The following is a 25,100-nucleotide window of genomic DNA, read 5'->3' as shown; positions in this document are numbered from 1 at the left end:
CTGAAGTCGACTATATTTAAAACCTAGAGTGTCTTCCTCATTGTGCCACTTAACACATTAAAAAAAAAAAAGATTTCTTTATTTTAGAGAGAGTTTAGAGAGAGAGAGAGTGCAGGGGGAGGGGCAGAGGGAGAGGAAGAGAAGCAGACTCCCTGCTGGGCATGGAGCCCCTTGCCAGGCTCCGTCTCACGACCCTGAGATCATGACCTGAGCCGAAATCAAGAGTTGGTCGCTCAACTGACTGAGCCACCCAGGCGTCCCCAACACATTTTTTTTATTGTGAATACATACGAGACAAAAATCTCATTGACAGTCATAAGGAACTGATTCTATGGATTAAATATACAGTAGTGTCCCCTTATCCGTGGTTTTGCTTTCCACTGTTTCAGTTACCTGTGATCATCCGGGGTCAGGGAGTAGATGATCTTCTTTGTGACGTGTTCTTAGAAGGTCAGCACGAAGCAGCCTCACGCTACGTCACAGCGCCTCCACCGTTCGGCCCACCTCCCATCACGTAGGCATTTTATCATCTCACAAGAAGAAGGGTGAGTACGGTTCACGATATTTTGAGAGAAACCACAGGCACATATCTTTTATTACCAGTATGTTGTTATACCTGTCCTGTTTTATTATTAGTTATTGTTACTGTGCCTAACTTATAAATTAAACTTTATCATAGGGATGTATGTACAGGAAAAAGCATAGTGTATATACAGTTCAGTACTATCCATGGTTTCAGGCACCGGGGGCGGGGGGGAGGGTCTTGGAACACATCCTCTGCCAATAAGGGGGACTACTATATTCTAATTCTAATTTCTACGTATGACATAACATATAACTTATTTCCCAACATGCATGACCTCCTAATTATGTCTTTTTCACCCACTGAAGTTCTTACAAGATGTATTTCTCTTGCATCTGACTGAAGCTAACTAATCTCCCCCATTTCAATGCAATGATTTTGTTTCTGGATTAATACCATTCATCCTCTGAATTTAAAAAAGAAATATCTCGGCAAGCACCTTTACCTCACCGACATGTCACATACACGTAATGACAACAGTCACAGTCCTTTGCACCTCCTTTGATGGGAGACTGTGAAATGGGGTCTACTCGCACTGCCTTCTTAAACAGGGTCTTTCAACACGGTGGCGCCATGGAAAGAACTAGATTGACGTGGTCAGTCTCCTGGTGAGGCTCCGAGTCCTGAGAAGGAGAAATGTGAGGGATTAGTGGTGGAGACTCTGGCTTAAATCCCAGTTCTGCCATTTCCCAGCTGTGTGACCTGGGACCGGTCACTTCTCTCTCTGGGCCTCCCGTCCTCTCCATGAAATGGGGACAAGATGAGACAATGCATGCACCACACTCAGTGGCTGCCAGGTCTGTCATGTGTACGCAGTGTTAGCAAAACACAAACACCAAGCCGCGGGCCTGGCGGGTCTGCCCTCGGGGGCCCTTTCGGTCTGGAGTGTGAGATTGCACCATCAGCCTGAGCACTGCTAGCCCTTCTGTGATAGAGTGACTCACCGCAGCCTGGGGAACCCTCAAGGAAGGGCTCAGGGCTGACTGATCTCTGGGTCCACAGGGGCCAGCCCAGAGTCAGCGTCAGTGAGCATCTGCTGAATGCCCACTTGCCTCTGCACCAAAGGCCCCACATGCTGCCTGTGGGGGTGGAATTCCGCCGCCCGGCCCTCCTGTCCTGTTGCCTTTTCTGTAGGCGGTCGGCAGACACTTTCCACCGCTCAGGCTGGGCACTGCTCCCCTCTGATCGCCCTGGATATGTTTATGGGCACCCCCTTCCTCTGCGCTGCCCCTCCTCGGCCCTCACCCCTACTGGGTGAGGCAGGCAGGGAATGGCGAGGCCCTAACACAGAGGTGCCTAAGCGCCAGGTCCCCTGCTATTCCACACCTGTGGTCAGCCTCCATCATCCTGGGAGGTCCCCTCATCTTCCATGAGCAGCATTTGAGAGATGAAGAAACTCGGGTTCAGGGAGACGAGGTATCTTCGCAAAGTCACAAAGCAAGGAAGGGTGTGATGGAACTAGGATTTAAATCCAGGCAGTGGGCTTGCAGAGTCAGCGTCCTCTCCCCTCTGCCAGAGCCCCTGGGTGGCCCATTTATCTTTTCCTTCAAGCTCCAGCCCAGGTGGTCCCAGGCCATGAGACCCACCCGGAGGGGAAGGAGAAGGGGTGACCCAGGCTCCCCCCCCCTCCCAAGCAAACAAAGCCCAGGGTCTCTCTTCTAAGTGGGGACTTTCCCAAAGTGCCAGGCCTATTTCCTGGTGATGGAACAAGGAACAAACAAACTAGAGACCTAGAAACTGAAATGGAGAGGAGAAAGAGAGAGAATCAGGCTGGGGTTGGGGCACAGTGTAGAAAGACAAAGAAAGAACCCACAGAGAGATGAGGCAGAAAATGAGAGAAGAGAGACCCACTGACAGCATACCAGACCCAGACATGGTCGGAGCCGGGAGGCAGAGAGGAAGGGAGAGAGGTTGGGGGGGGAGAGAGGGAGAGAGAGAGCGTGGGACAGAGGAAGGAGAGAGAGGGAGAGGCAGAAAGAATGAGAGCCATTTAGAATGAGAGAAAGGAGAAATGGGGGAGAGGGAGACTGAGGCAGAGAGTGAGAAGAGAGCAGGGCAGGGCCGGGAGCAGGAGGCAGAGGGGCTGTGGACGTGGAGACCCCGGCAGGGCCGTGGAGGGGGCGGGGCTGTTGGCAGCAGTGGAGGCTGTTTCCGCTGCACCCCTTATCAGCCTGCTGCCAGATGTTCAGATCCGATGCCAATGTCAGAGAAGTCCATAGTGCCAGGTCAAGGCCGTGGCCAGCGGGAGCCTCAGCTGCAGGCTGGGGAGGGGAGCTGGGGGACGGCAGTAGACCTGCCTGCTCTTCTCCCTGTGCCTCCTGGTTCTCTGGACTGGTCCACATGGGGGGGGGCGGGGGACACCAGGTGCCCGTGGGGGCTACTTCTCTGGGCCGAGAGCAGGGACTTGTGGAGGCAGAGTGGGGCTCCCGGCAGCACGTGGACACATACATGTGCGCAAGCCCCCACGTGTGTGGAAGCACGTGGACACAGGCCCGCAGACCCGCATGGGTGCACATGAGGGGCCCACTCACGGGCGGGTGCGCAGCTCTCCTCGGCTGGAGCCCCCCTGCTCTGCCTGGTCACCCCCTCACCTGAGCCAGGGCTGCAGCTGGAGCTGGAGAAGTAAGGCTCTGTGGCTGGCAGGGGTCCCAGGGCCCACCCTGCTCTTCTACAAAGGGGACACTCATGGAATCTGCACGCCCCTAAGGGCTGGACTGAGGGACTGGGACCTTCTAGAATCCGATGCCTGGTGAAGATCCTCGGGAGGAGGCGCAGGAGCTGGGTGTCTGGCAGGGCTGGGGCTTCAGCCTTGGGCCTGGGCCTCTCCGCCATGCTCCTGGAGCGTGCAGCCGCAGCTGGGGCCCCCTGCCTGGGATAGTTTATCTCTCAGCACACACGCTTGGCCCTCAAGGGGTGACCCAGCCTTGCTCCCCACATTCCTCTCCAGCCACGCAGCCAGTGGGCCCCCCACAGCCCTGAGACATGGCCTATACTTGGGGGGTGGTCAGGAGCAACCACTCAGAGCCATCTCGCTGACCTCTTGGCCCCGGCCCTTTGCAGCTGTCTCTTTGTTTTTCTCTGCTTTTGTCTCTGAGCATCTCTCTAATGTTGTCTCTGCCATGATTAATCTGTGTCTACCACTATTTTTGCCTCAGTCTTTCTCTGGGAATGTCCCAGTTTGTTTCTCTCTGTTTCAGTCCTTAGTCTGTCTCTCTCGGGTCCTTGAGCGGGGCCAAGTCTGAGGATCCCTCTGCTCTGCTCTCTGCCTTACAGTGACCAACTTCAGTGGGAATGTATGTGAGAAACAAGGCTGTGGGCAAGGGGACAAAGGGCCTGGACAAGTGGAGGCCCTAGGCCTGTGACGGGTGAACTGGGGCAGCCCAAGTAGAAGTCCCGAACCTCCCCTGCCACCCACCCGCTGAGAGTCAGCCCAGATAAGGGACACTGATCAGGGTATGCAGCTGGTGGGCTCCCCCATGTAGAGAAGACTGGGGGGGGGGGGGCGGCTGGTGTAGGAGGAGGGAGCTGGGGCTGGAGGTCTCCTGGCCTGAGGGCCTCCTTCCTGTTTGTTGGGAAGTGGCTGCCTCAGAAAGCTGCTCAGGGGAGAGGAGGGAGGCCATGGTGACTTCCGGGAAGCTGGCCAAGGGCCCGAGGCCACCCTCCCTGTGCCCACATGGGGCCTGCTGGCCCTGGCTTAAAATAGTGCTGTTCCTCTCCTGCTGCAGGGCCCGGCCCAGGCCTCAAAGGGCTGCTGGCTGCTACTTGACAGCCAGGGCCTAGGGTGGGGGGTGGGGATGGGGGGGATTCGCCCAACTGCCCAGCCCTTCCCAGTCTGCAGCGGCCACGCCTCGACATTGTGGGTGGGGAGTTGCAGAGAAAGAAACCCTGGATTCGAGTGTCCGCTCCAACAATGGCCAGCTGGGAGACTTCGGGCTGGTCCATTGAGTCTCCTTGAGCCTCGGTTTCCACTATGTAAGATAGGGTAAGTGCCGGGCTTTTAACCTAAATGAGACCACAAGATGCAGACTCCTCAGAACCTTGCCACGCACAGAGCGGACACAAAAATGGGAGTTCCTTTTGCCTGTCTGCCTGCTGTGTCCCAAACTCCTCACTCTGAGGAAGGGCCTCCTTGGAGCTCTCCTCAGTTCCTACACTTCCCCTAGGACTAGGTATTGAACAGGGAAGGTCTGTGGAGAGGGAGATTGCAGGGAGGGCAAGGATGGGGCTGTGGTCTCCATGGTGAGACTTGTTGCCAAGGGAACAGGACTCCAAGAGCCCTGGGTCTGACAGTTGGGCACTTTTGCCACAGGATCTCAGACAGACTGATTACTACCGTGGTGGACCTAAAACGCTGGTGGGGAGGCAAACCAGAGAGGTAGCTTCTGGCTCTGCTGGGTTTTGGTTATTGGGGTCTCAGGGGCTGCAGCTCCTCATGCAGCTTTCTTATGGATTGACTTAATTAAGCCCCTACTTTGACCCAGCCACCGTGAGTTCTCCTTAACTCCTAAGACAAAGACATGTCATCTCCATTTATCTGACCAGGAAAGTGAGAGGTATCTATCTGGGTCAAGGCCACACACAACTGGTAAGGGGAAGAGCTAGAATTAGACCTCGGATGGTGAGAGCTCCTGATGTGCCTCTGTCACACAATCTCCTCAGGAAAATGGTCCTTGAGAGCGGGCTCCAGTAGCCACATCCAACCCGATCCCAACACCCTCCGCAAGCCTTCATTTCTGGGAGTTTCTGGCTTCAGGCTCTGACATATGCCAGAGCTCTGTTTCCTCTTCAGTTCCATAGAGATGATCTTATTTACCTCAGAGAGTTGTGTAAGGATAAAGATCTCAGCACAGATCCTAACAGGAGGCACTCAGTAGTGTTTGTTTATGTTCATTCCTGAGGTTACATATGAGTTATGTAACCTTGGGCAAATTACTTACCCTTTCTGGGTCTCGGTTTTCTTATCTGTAAAATGGGATCTTTATAGCATCAACTTCATAGGGTGGCTTGGAGGAAACAGTAATGTAATGCATGTAAAACGCTTAGTACTGTGCTTTGCATTGCTCCATATATGTTCACTGTTCTTTCAGATTATTGCCTGGCACTCAAGGAAATCAAAAGCTCAGCATTAGTTCAGTACCAATTCATAAATTTAGAGCAGTGTTCTAAATTTTATTCCACAGAACACTCTCCCAACGGAATTTTAACAGGAAGAAAAAAGTGTTCCATGCCTAAACACTTTTTTGGTAGGCCCTAGACTAGACAGAATTAGTTTTCTTCAGGCAAGACTTCTCAGAGCCTTTAATATGCCAACAAACGTTGGGAAGCAGTAAGAGGAGGGTAGAGGGAGTCCAGTGTTTCCCAGATTTTTGGCAATGGAATTCCTACTTTTTCCATGAAGCCATCTTGTTAGGTTGTCTATGTTGAGAAACCACAGATTTGGTGTCTATAGCATTCTATGTATTTTTGGGATAGCACCACTTTTCAGATGAATTTGGTTGGGTCTATTCAGTCACCTCTTACAGAAATTAATCCTTTATTAGTTTAATAGTTTTGTTTTGCTAATAGCAAGAAGTTCAACCAAAGGCCATTACTGAGTTTTGTTACAAACTCCAGACATTCATATTCAGCACTACTGAACTGCTCCCAGGCAGAGCAGGGAGGAAGCCCATTGTAACTTTGGTATCAGATAGACCTGGATTCAAAAGCAAATTCTGCCACTTACTCATGTGTCATCTTAGGCAAACAGCTTAATTTCTTTGGGCCTCAATTTGCTTATGTGTAAAATGGGGCTGAGACCTGAACCTTGTAAAACGGTTACGAGGATGACAGGAGACAATGCATGTAAATTTAGTGCCAAATCATAGGGCCTGGCACTCACGAGGCGTTCAGCAAATGTGTTTCTTCTCCTCCTTACACCTCTGTGTCTTATCTGTCCCCTCTTGTGGGGCAAGGAAGAGTCTATTAATTAGTTCTGCAGTGTTTCCTTTGTTCTAAAGCCATCTCTTTCAAACCTCAAGGGCTCTCTGGTCCCTTGTGCTAGAGGAGGCTGAGGTGTGGGGAGGCAGCTGGGCTTCCCCTCATTCCATACATGGGGATTTAATAGACTTTGATCAGACTCTCCTCAGCCTTTATGGTTTCAAACTGAGAAGGCTTCATCTTTCCTGTCTTCATATAACCCTCAACCCAAATTCTGCCGCTTCTCTGATCGTATGAACAGCAGGATTACAGGGCGGCTGGGCTTTGAAATTGGGTGGATCTGGGTTCAAGTCTTAACTCTGACACTTCCTGTGTGACTTCAGACACATCCCTTGATCTATCAGAGCCTCCATTTTCTCAGCTCTAGAAAACCTCATCTGTTTCCTGGAAAGACAGGTATTAATCGGCTGGACCATAGTGACAGAATGGGCAGGCCACCAGCAGCACACCGCTGTCACGGAGATGTAGCTCTCTTTCTGGAGACTTAGCAGATGGCTTTCCTTCCTAAACTTCTGAACGTGGCATCCAAGGTCCCCAAGTGCTTCTCCAACCTCAAGTCTTGCTATCCCTTCCATCTGCCACCATTCTTGCCGTGGCAGTCCCTTGTTATACCTGAATATTCCATGTTTCTGATTCATAGCCAGATGGGCCTTCAAATGTGTTGTTGATCCCTCTCGCCTCTCCCCGGTCTAGCCTCCTCTGTCTAGTGCCTTTCTTCAAGAGCCGCCTTCAGTGCTCACCTGTGAAGCACTTCCTGAGTAGAACAAGCAGCTCCCTCCTCTAGATCCTTACAACCTCGTCCTTAATGACAGCTCAGTCCCACTGTACCACAAAGGTCTGTGTTTGCCTCCCCCACCAGACTAAGTTCCTCTAGTTGTGCAACTTTCTAACTGGGAGACCTTGAATGAGTCCCTTCACCTCACTTCAATAAAATAGAGGTAATAATCTTTGAAGTTCAAGGAGGTTCAGGTTTGTGAAAAGTCCCAACACAATACCTGGCACACAGAGCAGACACCTTATTCAGTACTGGTTCACTGATTCAAGCAGCCCTGAGAGAGAGCCCTCTGTCAGACCCTCAGCAATAGGAACGGTGTGGGTGTGAGCTACAAGCAGGACCAACAGGTCTGGAGACACCAGCCAGCTCCTTAGGACACCCCATTGTCCCTCCCTAGAACCCAAGACAAGCTTCACAGACAGAGGACATGTACAGAAGGATTCACATTTATTGGTTCAAATACAGTACCTAACATTCGCTAAACATGCATTTCACACTACTTGGTCACATTTCCACAGGTAGTCAATTCACAGCAAAGGGCCCATCCCTTGCCGGCTGGCAGGGGGGGAGGTAGCCGAGGGCCTGGGCAGCCTGCAGAGCCCACCAACTATTATTTGGTCATGCAGGGTTGATGGAGCCAGGCTGGCGGGCAGCCCTTGGCCGGCCCTTTGGGGACAAGGGCTCAGAGACATCCCATTTACGCGATTCCTACACTGGACTGTGGGTGCAAGCGGGCCTAGCATAGGTAGCCCAAGGATATGCTCACTGATTCATGTGCCACCACAGCCCCTGAAGGTGGGGTTGTGAGAGGTGGTGCTCCCTGTGCCTTGGCTCACAGGAAAGAAATGGTGGCCTCTTCAAGGAGGTGGCTAGTCCATGGCTGGGCAGGTGGCTGGGACTCCCCAGACATGGCCCAGACATCACAATGCAGCCACAAGCCCCTATCGCAAGCCTGGGATGGCAACACAGACAAAAACACCAACACCCCAGGGCAGGCAGAGTTTCTTTCCCGACAGAAACATGTAAACAGAGCAGGAGCTAAAGTTTTCTTTTCCCACAGGATTCCTCAGAGAGGAATCGATCAGGATGTCACTCAAGAGGTAGTTTTATTTATTTATTTTTCATGGAAATTTGAGTCAACAACATTATTACCTATTATAAGACATTTCAGAGAAAGAAAAAAAAAGTGGTCACCAAAGGGCAAAAATGATCCTTTGGCTGGCAGGGCTGGCTCCAGGATTTGGAAGACTAGCCCCCACCAGTAACACAACTTTTTTCTTGGGCGTGGAGCAACCTCTGGCCTAACGCACATCTTCCCCTCGAGCCCGCAACTGACTCCTGAGCAGGCTGTGCTCCATTTAGGGCTGCAGGCCCAGAAGAGGGAGGCCAGACGGGCACTGGAGTGGGCAGAGCGACCAGGCATTTTATGAGCTGGTAGAGGCAGGGCCACTGTGGCTCATGTCGCAGGAGAGCCAGAAGTCTTCAAGTTTCAAGGTAGCCCAGGTCTAGCCAAGAAGGAAGCCCCAGCGTGCTCCTCGACTCGGCATGTTCTCTGGGCTCCTGCCTCTGAACAAACAGTCCAGGTCCAGTTCTCAAGCCCAAAAAAGAAGCTGCTGCTTGTGGCAGCCAAGAGAGGGGTTTCTGGGGACCCTGTAATTAAATACACATCCCTGAGCTGTGGCCCTAGAAACCCTTGCCTCGAGGCTCATCAGTTTCCAGCACCTGGTGGAATGATTGCCGTTTCTCATCCTGAGACACAGATAAAACATCATTTCACAGACACTGGCCATAGATGCTTCGAGCTGAGAAAAAAGGGAGGAATGATCAACTGCAAAGGCAGAGGGGAATATAGGGGATTCTCATGGATTAAACTGGGGAAAGTAAGAGCAGTGGTGTTTTTGTTTAGTTTTTTTTGTTTGTTTGTTTAAAAAATCAATAAAGAAAAATTTAAAGTTTAATAAAAGAGCTGAATCTAAAAGACTGGATTTCTGAAAATAATTGCAAAATTTTAAAAAGCAACAAGGAAAAAGACATAGACCAGGGGCCCAGAGCTAAAGACTTGGAATCACTGCTCAACTTCCTGCCCTTGGGAGGCCAGGGTCCCCTTACTTTGGCCAACCTTGGGCATGGCTTAGATGTTGCCCATGCTGGGTTTGTCCATCTGTCTCCATCTGTCCCATTCCCCAGGAAATCAAGAATAAACAAAGGTAGGAAATGGGGAGCAGAGCAAGGCAGCTCAGAGAGCCCACAGTTTTAAGGACCTGGTAACATATTGGCCATGGCAGGTACTCACATTCCCTGAAAAGGGGTGGCTGGGGAGAGGCAGGTCAATGTGGAGCAGGTGACTGTCAGCAACACTGTGGAGACCCTTAGATTCCCTCTATCCATCCTCTGGTTCTGGGGAACAAGACAAGGAGGTTCCTGCATGCTGCCTTCTATCCCTGGAGGTTCTCCCACCTCAATTATGTGTTAAGCATGGGGCTGGGTGTCCTCTGAGCCAGGTGGAGTGCTTTGAGACAGGTTCTGGGGAGTTTCTTCAGACTAAGGGCAAGACCACCGAACCTTGTAAAAGACTCCAAAATTCTACAAAGGAGCCAGAGAACGTAAGTTGTAGGTGAAGTTCCAAGATTCCAAACTTTTGTCTTGGGTCAAGAAAACATTTAAAGGGAAAGGAAAGGAAAAGCCTGTGTGTTTCAATGCAGTGCAAGGAGGTAGGATTCTCCTTTCCCACACAGCTTTCAGGGTTATATTTTTATGGTGGAAAAACTCTCACTCAAAGTGAGCGCTGTTGGTAGCAGGGGATCAGAGAGAGGACAGAAGAGAGGGGAATTAGAGACAACATGCACAACTTTTTTCTTCTTCCACTAGCAAAAAGGCTACCTGTTAACCAAACATTATGGGAAGAAAGGCAAAAAACAAACACACCAAACCTCCCCCTCCAACCTTTCTCTGTGTCCTTCAAACCAAATTCACAAATACATCTAGTGGCTGACCTAATGTCTCCACACTGCTAGCTACACTCCTACCTTCTCCTCATAATACCTGAGTTTGCAATGCAACACATTCACTTTACCCTGTTTAAAAAAAGCCCACGTCATAAAAGGACTGGGTGCAGAAGACATTAAAGGCTGTCCACAGGTCAGGCTCCGGCTTGGAACACACGGCCACTTGGCTCAGAGATTCTGCAGGGCTCTTGGCAAAGAATGGGCTCTTTGTTCTGTGGAATCTGCTGCAAACATTTGTAAAAATGGATTTGTACAATGGCAACTTGCAGAACCTTTCCCCCACTCCACAAATTAACAACTTGCTCTGTTTAATGCTGCATTATTGGAGAGACATGTTCTTGTCCTGTCAGAGAACAATGTCCTTTGATACCCAACACAACCAGGAAAATGCTTAATTTAAGAGAAAAGCAATTTCAAAAAATAATAATAACCTGACAGATGGAGGTCTAAGCAAAGAAAGATACTGCACACAGGAGCAATCTTGGAGAAGGGGACTCTGATATGTGTCTCCTCCCCTATCTTGAGGAAAGCAGCTCGGAGTCTGACCTGTAGCCAAAGAATGTGATCTGGTTGGTTAAATAAAAAATTCAGGGAAACAAAAATATTGTGAACTTAGAAATAAACAGATACACACACAAAAATCTTCCCATCAACATGTGAAAAACATTCTGGCTGGAGCTTTTCCTGAGGAACATGTCTCTTTTTTCTTTCTCAGAGCAGCTGGGGAAATGGCATTAAGGAGTAATGCTCTGAGTTTTAGACCCATCAAGGGACAAAGTCATCAGTCTGCTGGTACCCGTAACATTTCACTGGAAAGAAAAAATTATAATCCGACACAGACTACCTGGTATGCACACAATGTGGTGGCCCACTAGGTAAATTTGCTAGGCCGGGTTGGAAGAGAGCAAACGGCCTTTGACTAAACAGGCAAAACAAAATGCTGTAGGCCCCTCAAGTCCACCCAGGGAGGCACCCAGCTAAAGTGGTCTATCTGCTGCATTGGCTGTGGGAGGTACCTGGGTATGGGCAAGGACAATTGCTATAGTAAGGCAGAGAAAGGAAAAGCACCTGAAAGAGTTCTAAGACAGACATGGTGTGGCCACCGGCCAAAGCCAAGAGGGTAAGGAATACTTCCCAGAACTACGTAGGGTAGGTAGTGAAAGAATAGGAGGTCCAGGCTGTATCTGCAGAGGGGGGCAGCCAGGCCCTTAGGAACATGAGGTAGTTTCAGGCCCCCCTCCCCTTCCAGGTGCTTTGGACTCCAGCCCTCCAGGCCTTTGTCAGCCAGGCCACTGATAATCTAACGGGCAGGTGGGCCACTCCTCCGGTACTTGGGCCTTCTGTTTTAAGGAAACCTGGTCTCATTGTGGAGAGATTAGGAGAACTTGGGAGGAGAATGAAGGGGCAAAACTTCTGTTCAGCTGATGGGTGAATGGTCTTTCCCACTGTATGAAAGACTGCAGGTTTTGGATTCAGTCCTGAGAATGAGACAGGATGGGGTGAGGGGAGGAACAGGGAAAGGAAGATTGTTTATTCTTTTAGCAGTCTGGCCTTTGTCCCACTAACCTTTGAAAAAAGCAAGGTGAAAGGAGAATAAATCAGTAGTGGGCACCAGGATTCAGAGCATGACATTCTGTTCAGTTGTTTTTTCAAAGGGCCAATAGGAAGTCAAATTTATAGGAGAGAGGCAAGGAGTCTCAGGAAGGTAGACCTTGGTAGATCCAGGTAAAGACACTAGGTAGCTGCAAGCTCCAAGGGAGCTGGTAGACAAGTCCCAAGAATTAACTTACTGCCAGGACCATGTATGGATAAAAAGCTGACAGTGGCAGAAACTAATAGTGGTGGTTTGGACAGTGGGGGTGGGGGGAGCCCACAGCATGGTGTGAGAACAGAAACCCTTCTCCCTGAAGAGTTGTTTGAAGGGAGGACATCTAACATAGATTTGGTCACTGTACCCTACTCCCCCAACTATCATGCTTTCCAAAGAAAAGAGATGGCTAAATCCTCATCTCCTGCCCTGTTTCCAATGTTTCACCCACTTTGCTTAATAAACCTCCCAACACCACTTTGCCCCTTTATGGGTGTGCTCTTTTACTTTTACCTGGCAATTCTGTGGCTAGAAAAAGGCAGTTTGCTCTCTGACAGACTAATGTAGGAGTCTGCTGAGAACACGTGGAAAAAGTAGGGATGGTCACACCCCTCCCTTTCCACTGAGGTAGTCGTCTTTGTCAACATTATGGAAATATTCATCTCAGCCCCATCCCACCCTCTCCCTCAAAATACAAAAGAACTATCTCTAAACAATGACAACACTATAACATTAAACATCTTCACATTCTGTAAACTGCAAGGAAATGCATCGGCTGCATTCACACAAAAGCATGTGCATCATGTTGAAGGCCATACATTCAACTCTGTCGTGAAATAAATATATAGAAAAATGAGGTTAAAAAAACAGACAAACAAACAAAAACTCTTCTTGCTATGGAGGCAACTGGAAACATTGCTCCACAGCCTCCATCTTGGTCTCTCTGGCTCTTTCTTCTGGAGCCTGTCCTGCCCACCCAAGGCGCTGTGGTTGGCCTGAGGAGGGGCGCTGGGAACAGGTCATTCCTTGCCCACACTTGTCTTGCAGGAATGCAGTACCACCTTAAAGAGGAGGGGCAGCTGCTCCAGGGGTACATTCACCATCTTTCCTGGTAACAAGGCAGGAAAAGAAGAGTTAGTAGTGGCTGTACTGGAAGAGCTGTCTGCCTCCTTAGGCTGGAGAAGAGAGAATGTTGCCTTTTTGAGGGACTGGAGCGAGACAGTGCCAGGAGTATCACAAAGACAGGGGTATCAGAGAAACTGTGCTAACATCCTGATACCCAGACCCATTTTGGTACCCGAGAGAGTCCAGCAATGATTCAGGTTATAATCATTGCTATCATCTACTTACTCTGTGCTAAGTGTTTAAATGCATTATCTAATTCTCACAGTATTTCCATGTAATAGATATTACTTGTTATCTCCATTTTATAGATGAGGAAACTTAAACAGAAAGGTATTCCTAGATGTTCTTAGAGCTAAAATACCCTGAGAAACATATCTTTTTTTTTTTTTTCCTGGTAGATTCTCTAGCATTCTGTTCTTTAGAATAGTATAATGGATTAATAAAAGTACTGGGAAAAAAAGGAGGGGGTGGTCACAGGGGCAAATAAATTTGAGAACTTTGGGGTTAAGAAAAGTATACAGGTTTCTTTATTGGAAGGTTTCTCAGAGCATTCAGTGTGCTAATATACTTTGTAAATATCTGAGGCTGTCGTTCTTCTCCCTGCCAGTACCTTAGAGTCATCTGGGGAGTTTAAAAAAAATACTGATGCCCAGGCCCCACTCCATACCAATTAAATCAGAATCTCTGCAGGTGCAATCAAAGCACAGATATTTTTTAAAAGCTTCCCAGGTGATTCAAAATGTTGCCAGAGTTGAGAATCCAGCTCTGTGGGGGGAGAGTGGGGTATTAACTACTGACTTCCCTTTATTTCAGAGAGCATCTGATTAATATCTTATTCCGTAAAACATAGATTTGGAAATGCTGAGCCATAAACTATCAAAGCACCCCTAAAATTCCAATATTTTAGGTCCAGTTCAGATCAGCAAGACTATCTAGGTCCAAAAAGTAGAAAAAAAAATTCCTTTGTCAGATTGAAAATTTTTTCCTTCAAAATTGGGTGGCTAAATTTGACAGGAACAGTTTTATCTTAGAGGTTACATTTCTGAGTTTTCCCTCAGTATGTGCTGGATTACTATATACAAGAATCTTTACCAGAAGAACTAAAATAACAAGAACAACAAAACCCAGGATTTCATACTGGAACGGACCTATTTAAATGTCAAGAAGCTCAGAAGGGGGTCAAGACTACAAAGCAGTAACAACAAAACTTCCTTTGCAAAGGCAGGATTCTTGAGAATTATTTTAAAGATATTGCTTTAAATGAATGATGTCCAAAAATCTGTAAGAAATTCTATGAAATGAAGTTAATTTTAAAAATTGAGATATAATTAATTCACATAGCATAAAATACACACTTTTAAGGTATATATTCAGGAAATTAAGTTAATTTGAGAAACTCTGAGCCTGTTTCCCCATCCATAGAAGGACCATAAATATCACCAACAACCAGCCTTGCAGAGTTTGTTCTGAGATTAAACAACATAAAGCCACAAAGCACCTTGCCCATGATAGGCACTCAGGAAATGTTAGACTCTCTTCCCTACAAAGAAAACACAAACTTCTCATTATAATGTAACTTTTCTGAGGGCAATGGTCGTAGTTCTTTTATGCAGTTGGTGATAAGCCTGGAATGAGCATCCTGAAAATACTACTTGTCTCATTTCTTTCACAAGCCAAGAGAAGCAAGGAAGGTTTGGAAGCCCAGGACCAAGAATGTTACCTGCAATATAGCGAATCTCAGGTAAGCACATCATGAGGTCAGGAAAGCGGTTCGGCTGATGTGTATATTTATATTCAGTGAAATCCTGACAAATGTACCAATATCGCTTGTTCAACTGTTCCAGCTGTGAGGCACTGGTCAGACCCCTGATATCTGTGAAAAAAACACACAGGAAAAGGAGGGGCTTTCTACTGTGGAAGAAACACCAGCTCCTTGAATATGTGCATCTTTCGATTAAAAGTTATACAACATTGTCACAACAGGAGATCTTTTCTCTTTCTATCATGGGGGAACAAAACTCTGGATAAGGGAAGAGAAATCAGACAAAGAGGGAAAAAGATTATAAAGGATAGTCACTCAACTGAGACACTTGAGCGTTAGGCTGTATCTTTCTCAACTTCCTACACAGCTCCCAGCACAGGGCTTGACACAAAACAGGCACCAGTTGATGGTGAACAACTGACTGAGTAACCTACCTTTCACAATGTATCCTTCACAGTATCTTTAAACTGGCCCTTTGCTGGAGCCAATCAGAAAGCTTGCTGATACCTACACACACTCACACATGGTCTCCTATGTGCTTTTGCTCATACTATTCTACCTGGGTTGTCACTCTAGCTTTTTTCTATATAGATTTCTCTCTCTCTCATTTATTTATATATAAATGTATATGTGTATATATATAATGCATATGTGTGTATATATATACATGCACATACCAACTCCTTTTTATACATAGAATATAACTTACCTATATAATTTATATATAAAATAGGATATAAATATTCTCTATATAGATCTTACCCAGCCTTGGAGGCCCAGCTCAGATTTCTCCTCCAAGTAGCTGCTGCTGCTCCCCCCCCAATCTGAGGTTCCAGTAATGTGTCAAGTGCCATTAGAGTGTGTACATCTTGAAGCCAGGGACCTGGGATCTATTTTATTTAATGTCTTTAATGTTCAACACAGTGCCTAATCTAGAGGAGGCACATGGAACAGCAGATAAATGGAGAAGATGAATGAATAGTGGAGAAGCAGCAGGAAGAGTAGTCAAAGAGGAGGGGCTCAGAAGTCTCTGAACTAGGAAACTGAATACAGTAACAGAGCAATTTCAATGTCACAGGAAGCAAGACACCCCAGTTCCACTGTGAGAACAGAGCACTCATATGCTACTTTGGAAAAAAGAGAATATAAATTCTCCATACTCCAGTAACTAGCAGCTACCAAGCACCACTTTGCAGGTAATATTCCACATAAACCACATCTAGCACTCTTCTAATTAAAAGCCATGCTCAATACATGTTGTGTGAGGTGTTTTTTTAAAAAATATTTTATTTATTTATTTGACAGAGAGATATAGTGAGAGAGGGAACACAAGCAGGGGGAGGGGGAGAGGGAGAATCAGGCTTCCCGCCGGGCGGGGAGCCCGATGCGGGGCTTGATCCCAGGACCCTGGGATCATGACCTGAGCCGAAGGCAGACACTTAATGACTGAGCCACCCAGGCGCCCCACATTGTGTGAGTTTTTGTATACCCCCCACTCTGCCCTGTAGAGGCCGTCAGAACCACTGCCAGCCTGTCATAGATGTCTTATCTCCAATAGTTTCATCAGTCACCCTGCTCTTCTTCAGCCACTGGTAAACTTGGTACATATTTTAAATGACGCATGTACTGTCCTTGGTGTCTGTGTTTAAATGCATTAAAACTGACTAAACAAAGCGAATCCTCTTCCTTTCTCTATGAGTTATAGAGACTGTGGCATTTAGGTTTGAAGAAAAAAATCCAAAGCATGCCCTGCGCTACAGAGGGGCAGGCTGAGGACAGCATAGGCCTTCTAGGATTGGTACCCACATGGTGTGACAGATTCTGTGCAATCTGTGCGACAGTCCTGAGGGCAAAGGGGTGGGAGGTGGGGTGTGAAACATGAGGGAAATTGCTCTCCGGCAAAAAAAAAAAAAATCCCCTTTTCTCACCTCCAGCTACTTACCTTGATTTAAGAAGTTAATTGCTTTCATGCAAGCATACTCCTCATTGCTGACCTTTAACTGATGGAACTTGTGATACAGGTAGATGAGCCGCTCGATCACCTCCATCCCTTCATCACTAAATCTGGGGAACAGACAGAGGTGTGAGTGGGCTCTGACACCAGTGGAGGTTAAAGAAGGGAAGAGACAGAGATCTCCTACAGCTCTTTAAGGCATCTAAGATAGAAACGAGCCTGAGCTTGGGGGAAATGGAATCCAGAACCATTATGAAGGACAGGTAGATCCATGGTTTATCTAGAGGCAAGGCAGCTCACACAAGCTGCTTTTTCTAAGGTCAGGTGGGGTCAATAAAATCTAAGTTCAAATCCAGCTCCAACATATGAAAGCTATAAGACCTTGGGAAAATCATTTGACCCCTCTAGCTTTGAGGTGATCTCTTTTGTAAAATAATAATGCTTGCCTGCTTGGGGTAACAAGGGCCAAAGGCGGTCTGAAATGTAAATGTGGAAAAATATGACATTATTAAGATACTGCTATTGTTGAGATGCAGTCTCCAGTATCAATGTCAGCTGCCATGGTGACTCTGAGCCTCTGCCATGGTGAAGAAAAAGCTGATGATTATATTTTTTAGGTTTACTGTTTCCAGCAGGGCTGAGGTTATGCACAATGAGAAATTTTACTGGCATCCCTGACTTTAGCTAGGGAGGAAGGGAAACATTAACTGAACCTCCATGCCATGCCAGTCTCCGTGCTGGGCACTTTATGTGCATTTTCTCATTTAATTTTCTCAGCTCTATGGGCTATGTGAGATTATCATTACCACTGTATAGATGAGAAACTGAAGTTTAAAGAGCAGAGGGGACTGGTCCACAAGCACACAGCTAGTTGGTGGCAGAGCTAGAACTTGGAACCTAGGCTAACTTCCCAAGCCCTTGGTTTTCCCGATATCTAAGGGCATTATTATACTGTAGCAGATAAGACTCAATGCGGACCATGCTTCTTTCTTTGGATTAGAAGTAAGCTCCTTGGGGAAAGACCAAGTTTCAGAAAAAGGAGCCCCAGGTTAGGGGACTAATACTCTGGGTCACAGTGGGGAATACCTCCATACCAGAGGTGGAGATATCACCAAACCAAGAAGGCTTTAAAAAGCTCAATGGGGAGGGGCGCCTGGGTGGCTCAGTTGGTTAAGCGACTGCCTTCGGCTCAGGTCATGATCCTGGAGTCCCGGGATCGAGTCCCGCATCGGGCTCCCTGCTCGGCGGGGAGCCTGCTTCTCCCTCTGGCCCTCCCCCTTCTCATGCTCTATCTCATTCTCTCTCTCAAATAAATAAATAAAATCTTTAAAAAAAAAAAAAAGCTCAATGGGGAAGCAAGCGTTTATAATAGCTGGGGTCAGGCTCAGTCCCCTTCTAGGAGTGGGCTAAGGAGAGTTCCAGGTAGGCCTTAGATACAGCTCAGTCAAGGAGAGAAGATGCTCAGCTCTGGGACTACTTCCCGGTGACATGTTCAGATCTGAGTACTGCAGCCCTATGCCAGGCAAGAAGTCCCTATCTGGGTAGGGTCCTGAACACCTAGGGACGGACTACTGCTGTCTGGGCTCTACTGCCTTCTGCGTTGACTCTGAAGGCTTTGCAAAGGCTTGGCCTCTGGGCAAGCAGCACATTTTCTCTTCCTGGGGGGAAAGCCTCGCTCTGATTGGGGCCAGAGGCATCTGTGGCATCTGCACTTCTCAAGCACCAGGGGGAGCTACAGGAGCAGCTACCCATCGCTAGAGCCTGACCCCTTTGCCTCAAAGCCCCATCATGGCCTGGGGCTTCTTTCCTCCATTCGCTGATGTGAACAATGAGGGCTGACTCGATTTCTCTCTGTACCTGGCTCAATGGCTTTTACAACTTTATTAATACTTCCCCAAACTGGCTGATAGACAAATTTATACTGAATAACTACTATACTAACCTTATCTACCATTCTATCCTTTGTTGAGTGTTTGCTACTTGCCAGTTACTTTGTTAAATATTCAACACGTATTATTTCACAGGATACTCCCAATAAATCTACAAAATTGGTATTAGAGCCCTCTTCGTTCACATGTGGAAACAAAGCTCAGGGAGGTTATTTACTGTGCCCCTACTGCATTCTTACATTTTACCTTCCTGGCAACCTGTGAGATAAGTAAGATCACTGCACATTAGGGATGAGGAAGCAAAAGAAGAGCATCTTGCCTACCCCAAAGTTGCATAGCAAATAAGTGGCGGTGGGGTGGGGCCAAAGTTTAAACCCAGGTTTTCTAATTCCAAGCCTCTTGCTTTCTCAGCACTACAGTGTCTACTCCCTATCTTGTTCTTAACTGGTAACTGGGAAAGGCTACCTCATGCCACCACAGGGGACCTCAGGAGCTCTGTGTTCCCACAGCAACTCAGCCCAGGGCCCAACTCAGTCGGGTGTAGGGTTTGCTACAGTGCCTCCACAATGCTGAGACATGCGGGAGGCAGTGGGCCTGGGAGTGAAGAGCACTCATCACAGGACTCTGATGGCTACTTCTGTTCTTGAGAGGAAAAAGGTCTTGACTGAGAATTCCCTCTAGTATCTGCCTGGAGGGGTGGTGTGGGGAGGAAATGGGGTACAGCATCAAAAAGGAGGACGCAGGCAGAGCGGCAATGCCAGCATCTGTCTGTGGCCGAGCAGTGTAGCAAACAAAGATAACGTTCTCTCCCTTAATCAGCAACCGCTTGCCCCAAGTGCTCCCTCTGGCACTGCAGAACCTGCAGGTGTGTGATTATCAGCCAGACCCCCAGCCAGCAGTGGTGAACTTACTGCTGGCTGAGTCTTGATGTGAGGGACACAAAGGAGCTCCCAAGTGCCTGGCGTGAGCATATGTCCCAAATCTGCCCTTTCTCTTAGGGACAGCACGTACCTTCTTTCCCACATTTCCTAGGACGGGCAACCATCATGGATCCCTGGCAGTGGTGGTGGTGGTGGGGGGGGGGCTGGCAGCCAGCCCAGTGCCCCCACTCAGTCTCCACAGCCCGACTGCAAAGCTTTCCTCCACACCCCGCATCCCACCCCTTGATAAACAAATTGTTCTCTGTTCCATGGGCCTGCTTTCTCCTGCAGCCGTGCCTCCTCCACATCTGCCCACTCCACAGTTCTAACGCCCCTGTATTCCCTGTCTGCAAATTATCAGCATTTAAAACCAGAGAGTTGGACAAACACACCCATTCTTCTTCGAGGTTCCCATTACACAAGCATGCTGGGACAAAGAAAACATTCCTGCCAGGATCCCCCAAACCACTGGACCATTCAGTCAGCAATTGAAGCTGACACTATGTAAGTTATGTCCTATTAAGGGGGCTGAGAGGCCTAGTCGTCTCTTTTTCATTCAGCTAAGTGCACCTACCCCCAGGAGCAGTCATCAGCTTTAAAGGAATTATCATCTCAGCACCCATGTAAACACTCCAAGATTGAAAGTAAGACTGCAACTCGAGGACACATTCCAGAAAAGCTGAACTTTTTGGAAGGCTAAGTAATTCAGCAGAGGGTAATAGTAAGGATTCTGGGCTTTAGAGCACAACAGATCTAGGTGAGGATCTCAACCTCATCTCTTTCTAGGTTTGTAGCCTTGAGTTTTTTCACCTCTGAACCTCATGCTCCTCATCTGTGGAACAAGGATAACAGTGCAGTTGCTTGGGGTGGTGGTGAGGACTAACCAAATGTCTGTAAAGCACTTGAGATGGAAGTTGGCACAATAAACAGTCCGTAATTGTTAGCTATTATCATTATTAATGGCATCATCATCATTGCTCCTGTTATCACAACAAAAAGAAAAGATTGTTTCTTGAACCTTACAGCTAGGGTGTGAGCAGAGAAGCTGGGAGGCAACCTTCCAGAGATCTGGCAGAAATGGAGCTAGTGTTCATGAGATAGAAGTGCCCATTAAAACCCATCTAGTGCAAGGCATCTTCTCTTGAGAGTGAAGGAGTCTTGATTAGGGCCAGGAGCAGTCACTGGCTGGTGCTACAATCTGCTTTAAATCAAATTCGCCCAGCTCACTGTCTGATAACAGCCTGATTAAGGAAAATGGGTACCATAAATTTGATTCAATATTTGAGAAGAGAAAAGGAGGTGGTCATGTATCATCAGGGAAAAGCCTTTTCATGACAGCAGGAACTCACTTGCACTCAAGAGTCGTGAAATAGTAAAGGCATTTTGGGGGAGTAGGAGTAATGCAGGAGCAGGCAAGGTAGAAAAGAGCTATGGCCAATTACGGACTCCACACCCCAGTTTTTAGCAGGGTAAGGAATGCTTTACTCTGATGTACCTGATTCCAGAGGTCCTCATACTTCCTTTTCCTCTGACCTCTTGAGCTCTCAGGCTCATGCCTGATCAGGCTCAACAGACTCCAAACCAAACTCAGAGTGGCTCATCGCTTAGCCTGTTCTTCTCAGGCTCCATTATCTTGGCTAAGAGAATTGGCACTCACCTGCCTGGCAGCATCCCCAACTTCTGCCTCACTGAAGTCCCACTGACTATACCTCCTTGTTATCTCGTAACTCTGTGCAGCCTTCTCTATTCCCAGAGACACTGCTCTCTTATCCAGGCCTTGTTTTCTTTTACCTGGGTTATGGAAAAACCTCCTACCCAGCCACCATCCTCTAGTGTCGTCCATGCCAATCCATCTTGAGCTTTACAGCCACAGGGATCTTTCTAAAATGACACCCGACCATGTAATTGCTCCACATAAAAACATCTCATGACTTAATAGTATTTACATAATATAACCCAAATTCTTTTGATAGGCATTTAATGAATCTTTTTTTTTAAGATTTATTTATTTCCTTTAGAGAGAGAGAGTGCGCGTGTGTGTGCGAGCAGGGGGAGAGGGAGACAAGCAGATTCCCTGCTGAGTGGGGAGCCCAATGTGGGGCTCAATCCCAGGACCCTGAGACCATGACCAGAGCTGAAATCAAGAGTCGGGCGCTTAACCGACTGAGCCACCCAGGTGCCCCTAGACTGGCATTTGAACACCTTATGATCTGCCTTTTTTTTATCTTTTTCTCCAGTCATTTCTCCCCTCATTTCTGTCTCTCAGATAAATTCTCTCTATACCCTAATCCATGGGATTGCTTTTGGTTCCCTGCACAAACCAACCACCCAGGATCTCTAACTTCTAGGACTTTATCTCCTGCCTTCCTATTCTCTATAATCTACCTAGAAAAACCCACTTCAAGATGCAGCTCAAATGTCTTTTTAAAAAATTTTTATTGTTATGTTAATCACCATACATTACATCATTAGTTTTTGATGTAGTGTTCCGTGATTCATTGTTGCAGCTCAAATGTCTTATCCTCTGGCAAGCATTACTTGATTATGCAAGTAGAGGTACTTACTTGGCTGTGCTTACACAGTCCCTCATATACCCCTCGATCTCCATCAGTATCCATCTGATTTATAGATTGTTATCTGTTTCTATTTGTCTCCCAATCCCCTAAGCCAAGAATAGGGGCTCTCACCTCAGAGTCAGAAACCATGTCTGCACCATCTCAATCCCAACTCCCCTCCCTCTGACACACACAACAGGGTCCTAGGTACATGGGCATGGAATCAGAACTAACGTGTTGAAGTTTAACTCGTTTTTCCCATGGAAGGATTCCATATGCTTCTTGCATGGAGCAGTAAGTCCTGACAATACATCTATTTCTTATCCTCAGAACTAATACATGTTCTAGAATCAGCATTGTTCAACAGAACTTTCTGAGATGATGGAGATGTCCTATATCTGCACTGTCCAATACAGTACCCACTAAGCACATGTGGCTAGTGAGCATGTGGAATGTGGCTAGTGCAAATGAGGACTGAATTTTTAATTTTATTTAATTTTAATTAACTTAAATTTAAAAAGTCACCTGAGGCTAGCAGTTAGTATATTGGACAGTGCAGCTCTACATTCTCCTAGGTAAGGAGACTTCCTAGAAATAAACATTCCCTCACTAATTTACTAGCCTCTGCCTTGCTCTTGGGGCTCAAGGGACTGGATACAGTGGGATGGGGTGCTTTATGAAGCTCAAAGCCACAAAGAACCCTGCATGGCCAATGATCGCTGCCTACCTGCAGAGGGCCTGGGAAAAGCCATCATTCTATAGGGATGAGCCCTATAGAATGGGACAGTAATATAAAATACCAAGCCCATAGGCCGACTTTGTAGACAGCCCCAGGCTGCATTGGTGGATTCCAGGTGAATAAAGAAGCCAGACTCATTGGGCCAGCTCTGCAAACCCTGACAATATTAAAACCTGCAGACTGCAATTCAAACACTCAGTTGGCCCAGAATGAAGGAGCTGGAGATAGGAATTTGATGGAAACAATGAATTAGAGGCTCAAACAGGGGGTTCGGTCATCTGCAAAATCAGATAGCTCTGTTTACAGGACAAAGTGTCAGCTGGGTTCAAAACTCTGAAGCCAGTAAGCATCACTGAAAAGGAAATATTAGAAAACCAGGGGAGAGTGTCAACATCCAGACTCCTCCCTCTGTCAGCTGTGCAAAGGGCCCCTGAGGGTCTTGGAGCTTTACTTTCAGCCTCAGCCTAACACTTAGCCTGTCTTTATTCCATGGCAATTGGGTGACAGAGGAGAGGCACTTTGGTCCTGTGTAGAGAATTGTGGGGGCTAATACCCCATCTCCTCCAGTTTTCATTGATGGGGTACCTCTTCTCCCCTCTTTCTTGGTGTTCTGGAATCCCGGGACTTCCATTTTTAAAAACTGTTCAATAAAGGTGAATTACTGAAATTATTTAATGAAATTATTTAAATGTGATTTAAGCTTTATTTTTCACATGATAAATTAATAAGCCAGGAAAGTTGTATCAACAGATCACTTGTCCTGATTTTGGGGTTGTCACCATGTGCTCTAGGTCTTCAAAGTGAGTGAGGGGCGCCTGGCTGGCTCAGTCAGTTAAGCGTCTGCCTTCGGCTCAGGTCATGATCCCTGGGTCCTGGGATCGAGCCCTTCATCGGGCTCCCTGCTCAGCAGGAAGCCTGCTTCTCCCTCTTCCACTCCCCCTGCTTGTGTTCCCTCTCTCACTGTATCTCTCTCTGTCAAATAAATAAATAAAATCTTAACAAAAAAACACAAAGTGAGTGAGAGAAAGATCTGTGCTAGACAGGGAGATTAGGATCCTGGCTAAGTAGGATGAGAAGTTACACCAGAAAACACTGAAGAGAGCGGCTCGGTCTCTTAGCCCCATGCTCTTACCACCTCAGTGCATCTCAGATGCAGTCAAAGAGCCTAAGCTTTGACATTGGGCAGCCATAGGTTGAAATCGAGGCTCTGTGTTCAAACCCAAAACATTAAAGGGCAGATCTCTTTGAACTTCAGTTTTCTTATCCATAAAATAGGCATAACAACATCTATAATGTTAGAGGCTATGAGAAAAGAATAAGACAGTAATATAAAATACCAAGCCCAGTGCCTGGCATATAGTAGGTACCACAGTGACTTCTAGATCTTGTTCTTGAATTGTAAACTGTAACTCAGAGCCTCTCACTTTATAGATGAAGTTTAGAGTTTAGGTTTTTGTTTTGCCCAGATACATTCTCTTATCTCAGTAATCCAGATGTGATAAAAAAAAAAAATAATAGTGTAGCACTCTGCTAAGGCTCGCTGCACAGTATCATTTATTTTTCACAACTACCTTGTTGGGGAGGTACAGGTATTATCTATCCCATTTTATAAATTCAGAACGTAGGAATCAGAGACTTAACTATGGTTACAAAGCTAGTCAGTGGCAGAGTTACGGATTCAAAACCAGCCCTGTGTGTGGCTTTAATTCCTATCCTCTAAAGGGTCAGTGGGGGCACTCCATCCCCACTTTGCAGGGATGACGATGATTTGGTTGCTTGGGACTTCCTCCCCAGCCAACAACCCTTACCTGTGTAGTTCTTCATCAGAGGGTGAGTACTTGGCAGTGACATCAGCCAGCTCCCCAAAGATCTGTTTGCTATAAACGGTGAGGGAGGACAGCAGGATTAATTCCTGCCAGGTAGAGCTCAGGAGGCACGTGTAATCCTTGATTGAGAGCTCGCAGAAGAAAGGCAGTTTCTTGATCCAGGCAATCTGCCTAAAGAGCAGCTCATCAGCCAGGCGGCAAAGCAGGGCAAACAGCTCTGCCTGAGTCACAGCATACCTGGGGGTAGGGACAGTGAAAAATCACTTCCAGTGGCCAGAGGGGGAGGATGGGGGGGGGGGGCAGAGGGAAAGGGTACTCCTAAGAGTAAAAAGGGTCTCTAGCAGTGGGCTCCTTGTCCTTGATCATGGGTCTCCAGCTCCATTCAATTGAGTCTAATGATAAA

At 47.3% G+C, this 25,100-nt stretch overlaps 1 protein-coding gene across 3 annotated transcripts in view; it reads right to left on the bottom strand.

Annotated features, from left to right (window-relative positions):
* Positions 1-7,764: 7,764 nt before the first annotated feature.
* Positions 7,765-25,100, bottom strand: part of NR6A1 (nuclear receptor subfamily 6 group A member 1) — a 228,664-nt gene continuing 211,328 nt past the window's right edge. The window contains exons 7-10 of one of the 3 annotated variants that reach the window (XM_035015828.1): positions 24,680-24,934; positions 16,757-16,878; positions 14,773-14,925; positions 12,791-13,035 (exon numbers count right to left, since the gene is read on the bottom strand). In XM_035015828.1, the coding sequence (XP_034871719.1) occupies positions 12,947-13,035; positions 14,773-14,925; positions 16,757-16,878; positions 24,680-24,934 (619 nt within the window). In that variant the 3' untranslated portion in view covers positions 12,791-12,946. Of the gene's footprint in view, positions 14,926-16,756; positions 16,879-24,679; positions 24,935-25,100 lie in introns of all 3 variants that reach the window. The other 2 variants (XM_035015829.1, XM_035015830.1) reach the window with 2 other exon arrangements.

This window comes from Mirounga leonina, unplaced genomic scaffold, assembly GCF_011800145.1.
Source record: "Mirounga leonina isolate KUSES-001 unplaced genomic scaffold, KU_Mleo_1.0 Mir_170, whole genome shotgun sequence".
Classification (NCBI taxonomy): domain Eukaryota; kingdom Metazoa; phylum Chordata; class Mammalia; order Carnivora; family Phocidae; genus Mirounga; species Mirounga leonina.
This window is presented reverse-complemented; position numbering and strand designations above follow the sequence as displayed.